Source organism: Octodon degus, unplaced genomic scaffold (assembly GCF_000260255.1).
Source record: "Octodon degus isolate 3935 unplaced genomic scaffold, OctDeg1.0 scaffold00099, whole genome shotgun sequence".
NCBI lineage: Eukaryota > Metazoa > Chordata > Mammalia > Rodentia > Octodontidae > Octodon > Octodon degus.
In genome coordinates this window covers 4,610,139-4,616,507 of record NW_004524675.1, presented here as the reverse complement: position 1 = coordinate 4,616,507, position 6,369 = coordinate 4,610,139, and the positions used below count along the sequence as shown (strand labels likewise).

Sequence of the window (6,369 nt, the reverse complement as noted above, 5' to 3'; positions counted from 1 at the left end):
TTTTTTTTTTTTGTGGGACCGGGAATTGAACTCAGACCCTTGCACTTGCCAAGGAAGTACTTATTCCACTGAGCCTTCTCTCCAGCCCCAGGAATGATTCTTAAGCCATCTTGCTGCATACCTTATTTTCAGGAGGAAAAACTCAGGTCCAGAAGTTGGTGGTGACTTGTTCATGAGGTTTTGCTTATGTCTGGGGAGGGGAGGAAATGGCAATGACTGTGCAAGGGGCCTTGTGTGTGTCATCTTGGTGTAACGTGGAGGCAGACTGGTGTCCCCACTTGTGGAAGAATATACAGTGAGGTCCAAGATATTCAGTAGTTCACTCTAGGATACACAAGTAGTACTAGTGATGCAGCCAGGATTTAACTTAGATCTTTCTGGTTTGGAATTCATGTGTTTCATACCATTCCACCTTGCATTCTGTCCTTAAAGTGAGATGAGAGCTTTAGTGATATGATCCTCATTTTTCTCCATAAACCCCCCATCATCCTGAGAGGAGAGGAACCAGGCTGTGTGCAGGGCCCTAGCTGAGAAAGATTTCCTTTGCTTAGAAAGGTTCAGTTGCCTGGCTCTTGGCAAAGGAACCTGAGCGTGCAGTCTTTGATTCATGGTTCTGCATCTGTTCCTGCAGGTGGTCATATGGTGTGTTGCTGTGGGAGATCGTCAGCTTAGGTGAGTGTCTCTGTTTAACCTGCCAAATGAGATTCTGAGCAAAAGGAGTGGACCCTCAGCACTCTCTCCTAGTGTAATTCCATAGGCCTCATTTGTGCGTGGTCTACCAGGTATGACTTACAAACAAACTTACCGGTTTCCACATGTGTCTGTTTTAACACTTCTTCTTTTTGAAAGCTGTGCACCAAATGTCATACTTAATACTAATGACCTGGTGTCCATGAAATTCAATTTAGCTTGTTTCTGCTTATGAAAACAATCCTAGGACTTACTGAGTTTTACAGCTTTAGATAGAATAGTATATATTCATTAAAGGTCCCATTTCTTTCTATGGTGGTGAACCAGGAATTGAACTCAGGGTCTTGCTAGTGAGACACATCATCAGCCCTCATTTATTCTTTTAATTTAAGGCAAACTCTTGTTAATTGGTCCAGGCAGGACTAGAACATGGGATCTCCAGCCTCAGCCTTCCAAAGTGCTGGGATTACAGGCATGCGCCACCATGCCACATTTTTTTTTTTGAAGGCCATTTAATAGCACGTGAAGACATGCATGTCAAAAAGTGAACATTTTACGTATAATAAAAAGTAAGGAATTACAAAGCTATTGTGTTTTTCACTTCATTTAGTTTTTGTATTCTAAGATTTATACTATAATCAAATTAAATTATATTATTAATAGAATAGGAGTTGCATAACATAACTAGATTTTCAACTAGAAAAAAGAAGAAGCTCATGGTACTGCAAGTGAGCTGCAAGTGAGCTGCCCACGGGCAGATGTAGGGAAGAGAAACGGCACTATCTGTAATGAAGCCTTCCGCAGCTCTTTCTTCCAGAGCAATATTCACACTTAACGCCTGGTCTGCGGTGGGAGTCCAACACGGCATTTGTGAAGGGAGGCACTCTGTGTCCTTTCTCCCTTGACACCCTGTCGCGCTCTTCGCTTCTTAGTTCTGGAGTTCGCAGGCGTGCGGCTCTGCCTTACGGACCCCCGGGCTCAGAGGTGCACCACTTCCTGTCTTCCAGGTGGCACGCCCTACTGTGGGATGACATGCGCAGAACTCTACGAGAAGCTGCCCCAGGGCTACAGGCTGGAGAAACCCTTGAACTGTGATGATGAAGTGTAAGTCAGGCCTCGTCTGGAGGATCATTTTATTTTAACTTTCCTCTTGTGCGTTGTCTGGATAGGCTGATTCTAATGGAGCCATGCAATACATATAGTAAGCGTCCACAATGAGAAGATCCTAGGTATCTGGAGTAAATATTTGAGGGGCTCCTTACATTAAGACCATGATGTAACTGGCAAGAAGTAATAACTTTCCAGACATAGGAATCTAGGAGGAATTTAATGTATGACTCTTTGCATGGTTATAATAAGGAATAACAGGGCCAGCCTAATAGCTCAGCAGATTAAAGCACCTGCAAGCAGGTGCAGGTGCTGGGGGTTCGATCTCGGGCCTGCTGTGCCAGCCCCGCCCCTGGGGCCCACTGAGACAGCAATTGAGACTGGGTATGGTGGCACACGCCTGTAATCCCAGCTCTTGGGAGGCTGTAAACAGGCGGATCACTATGAATCTGGTCTAGTAGTGAGACCCTGAACACCCTGTAGACCCTTCCTTAAAATACAACAACAACAACAATAATAATAATAATAATAAGGAATGACAACAAATACAAAAAATACCGAAATAAATTCACATTATTCATGAACAGATACATGTATGCAGCCTTGTGTTTAATGGGAAGAGATATCTCAGAACTGTTCCATTAAGAAAGGTCGATTTTTGTTTATAGACTCTTCTACTGAAGTTATTTTTCAGTGTCGTACGCTTCTTGACCAGCAAGGAAGACACAACACACAGCTCTTCCTTCAGCGGTTTATTCAGGCCCCTTACAGCAAGCGTCTTTCTCCCTCTTCTGGGGCTTTCCTACGGCATAGATCCCCTTTTGCAGCCTATCCCAGAGTGCCACGTGAGCGCTGCCCATAGGTCCAGGTATGCGGAAGCAGACCATGGGCCTTCGTCCCAGCCTTATATGCAGTTGTTGACTGACATAGAGCACTCACCCGCAGGGGGTGGGAAGTGGAAGCCAGCGCCATCTTTGGGGCGCGGCTGTGCGCAGCTCTCTACATTTCTGGAGTATTATTCTGACAATGATTAGGTTGTCTGATGCTACATTTCCAGAATTTACCATGATAGAAGCTGCCTCACTGTCATGATTTGAAGATGAGGCTATAAGTTGGGTGAATAATTTATTTCCCAGGCTATGCAATTTGAAAGAAAGGTACTATTCATGGTATCACTGGAATAAAAGACATGGATGATGGTCATCCTGGGCAAATCTGGATGTCCTCAGGTCATAACTAGATAAAGTCCCCAAATTTCATCTTCTGAGAGTCATTCTATTCTGTGATTTCCTCACTAAGAATTGTCTGTCAAAGTACAAACTATTCTAGATTTTGTGGCACCTAGGTTGATGGTTGGTAGCCTATGTACACAGGCTGCCTTCAGACATTTTTCATTTTGTGAGGTCTTAAATCCCTCCCAGATATCCTGGTCTGTGAGTCTAAGGCTGGTCCTGCTACCTGCACTTGCAGTGATAGAAGTAGCTCTGACCACAGTGGAGAAACACAGAGCCCCATGTTTCCCAGACTGTGTCCACAAGAGATACAAGGAGAAGGGAGTTCTATGATTAGTCAAGATGAAAATGCTTCATAATGAACCTGGTACTGATTCAGAATGCTTTAATAAAATACTATAAATTGGGTGGAAGCCAAAAGTTATTTCTCAAAGTTCTGAATGCTGGATTGTCCAAAATCAAGGCACAGGTAAATTGTGTCTGAAGTCTCTTAGCCATTTCCTCAAGAGTGCTGTTTCATGTCCAGACCATTGCTTCTGGTTATAAACAGGCCTTTTGTTTGTTTTTAATGACAGGGATGCTCTAAGAGTCCTGCCTCTAAATAGTGTCATTTTACAAGAGACAATCATTTGGAAAGATGTAGCATTCCAAGAGAAGTGCTACACACATACATAACTGTTCACTGTGGATGACCAGCATGGCTAAACCCAGGATCCTGTAAAAATGGTATCCATGGTCAGTGCTAGATTTTTGGGAGGAGAAAGGGGACATGTGTAAAAAGACAAGAGGAAGGGGCCAGGAAGATAGCTCAGTAGAATAAGTGCTTGCCTGGCAAGCACAAAGGCCTGAGTTCCATCCCTGGTTCCACCAAAACAAACGAACAAACAAACAAACAAAAAAAAAAAGGTGAGAGACTGTATGGGAATACTTTAGGTGCTGCTCTTCCATCTTCTGTTAGCTGAGCTTCAGGACCACATTTTGGTGGCTAATTTTCCTTCTTCTCTTTTCCCGGTTCCCCTCTAAAACACACCCAGGGCTTAGAGTTAACAGTCTTAGAGTTAACTCTTCAACTCTTTGTTTCCAAAGGTATGATCTAATGAGACAATGCTGGCGGGAGAAACCTTATGAGAGGCCATCGTTTGCTCAGATATTGGTGTCTTTAAACAGGATGTTAGAAGAACGAAAGGTGAGCATACAGTTTGAAGTAGTAGCTCTTAAACTGAAAGCCCTAATTGCTTAGGGTGGTTAATAAAAAGTTATTGATACAATCCAACCAGTTCTGGTCATAGCCTTAGATTATAGGCACATAAATGATGCATCTCCCAACTCTGAAAAGTTATCATTTTTAGAGATTTCTGTGCAATCTATAGTCACACACACACACTAGAACAACATATGACATGAGCCTATTAGAGCTAGAAGGCCTCAGTCCTATAGTCTGACCCTTAGATATCATAAATGAAGAAATAGACTCAGCAAGGTAACAGTGACTGGTCCAAAGCTACACAGTAAATTGACAACAGCACTGAGTCATATCTTACTATGCAGAGGGGGTCAAAAATTCTATAAACATTTCTAAAAGTTAGTTGGCTGTTCCAATTAGGGGTGAACAAACAAATAGAAATAAACTTTTATCATCAAAACCCAAGTGGGTAAGGTCACACAGTGACATTTGAAGATGAGACATCAATGAAGAAGAGAGCCCTAGAGACTGACCATTTTAGGAGGCACAACTGCAGGGCCATGAGACAGAGCAGCTCAGGGGCTAAGGACAGGGAGAGCATGAAATCTTCCTGCAGGGGCCAAAGGGTGCCTTGCTGTAAAACATCATCAACACACTAGAAGGAGTGAGGACAAAAAAGTGTCCCCAGGTACCTGGTACATAAGTTGAAACAAGCTGAGGAAACCAGGGATTTCCATAAATACCTAGGGCAGAGGCAGAATCAAGGTGGCCTGTGTCTGAACCTCTCTTGCTCTTCTAGACCTATGTGAACACCACGCTGTATGAGAAGTTTACCTACGCAGGAATCGACTGCTCGGCTGAGGAAGCAGCGTAGGATGAAAAATCTCCCTCTGTGCAGCCTGGCTTTCCTTCACCTGCTAAGCAAGCAGGCAAACCTGTGTGCAGCGATGTGATATAGAAGTGTACACGTACTGCTGTATGTCTGGGACCTTCAACCCAAAGCCCCGTGTGGATCAATAGATTGCTCAGATTCTCAAAGGACTGTATATACTGTTTCGAGTCAGAATGTGCTGGAATCAGAAGGCTTATTTGTGATTTCATACGCAATAATATATTTTTCTAAAAGTGAAGATTTCCTAGGGAGTGTGAATACATTTACCACTATAATGTGTAACTTTTTCTTTGATATTTTTGATACTTACCTTTATAATTGAATGCTATAATGTGTTTTTGCTATGTAGAAGTAAACTGTTGTTAATAAACATAACAATTGCCATGACAGTGAAGGTTAGGAAAGGGAAATACGTGAATTTGAACAGGGTATGGGTTAATATTCAAGAGGCTGAATAATTCAAGGGTGTAAAAGAGATAATTTTATCCAAATTTTGTCCCTTACCTGTGGAAGCTGGCCAAATTTTATAAGACAGTATGACAGTTTTGTCTTGCTTTTACATTGCTCACAATTCAGTCCAGATGCTGATGTATCAAACAATGATATAGAAGCCTCAGAATCTTTAGGGAAATAATAAAGTTATATTTATTAGTGGGATTTACCTTTTATTTCCCTGGTAATTTTGACTTCCATATTTTAAGAAATAAAAAAAAAATAAAGACAGGAAGAACACTTGGGAGACATATGACATTTACTGAAGTAACACCATGTACTACACATTGTAACGTTTTAATTGCGATTGTTGTGAGTTTACCATTTATACTATAGGCACATGTTGCACTGAGATATTTTAAGTGAATAAATTTCTTGTCTACTCATTTTATCCCGGAGCATGTCTCATAGATATTGCCAAATATCTTTATCATGCTTGAAAAGTAATGACTTAAATGGTAAACACCTAACTTGTCAGCAATAAGCATGTGGAGCACAGTTGTTGCACGGGACACAGAATCCAGCGCTCACATGGTTGGAAAGTCCTCCTAGCTTAGGTCAATAGTGGGCATGTGTTCCGCTGTGAATCCAGGGCATAAAATCCCATGTGTGTCAAAATGTTAAATAGTGCCACATGCCTCACAAAGCTCCATATTCCTGCCTTCTTCAGCATCCAGTACTCAGAAATGACTAGGCATCTGAATTGATCCAAAATGCTCTTTTTTCCACAACAGCATAATCAGCAGGAGATACACTGCAAGGCTATCATCATA

General features: G+C 42.1%; 1 protein-coding gene across 1 annotated transcript in view; it reads left to right on the top strand.

The window, feature by feature from the left end:
* Positions 1–5,987, top strand: part of Tek (TEK receptor tyrosine kinase) — a 182,391-nt gene extending 176,404 nt beyond the window's left edge. The window contains exons 19-22 of the mRNA XM_023723507.1: positions 556–672; positions 1,698–1,794; positions 4,116–4,215; positions 5,012–5,987. Of these exons, the coding sequence (XP_023579275.1) occupies positions 556–672; positions 1,698–1,794; positions 4,116–4,215; positions 5,012–5,086 (389 nt within the window). The 3' untranslated portion in view covers positions 5,087–5,987. The remainder of the gene's footprint in view (positions 1–555; positions 673–1,697; positions 1,795–4,115; positions 4,216–5,011) is intronic.
* Positions 5,988–6,369: the final 382 nt, after the last annotated feature.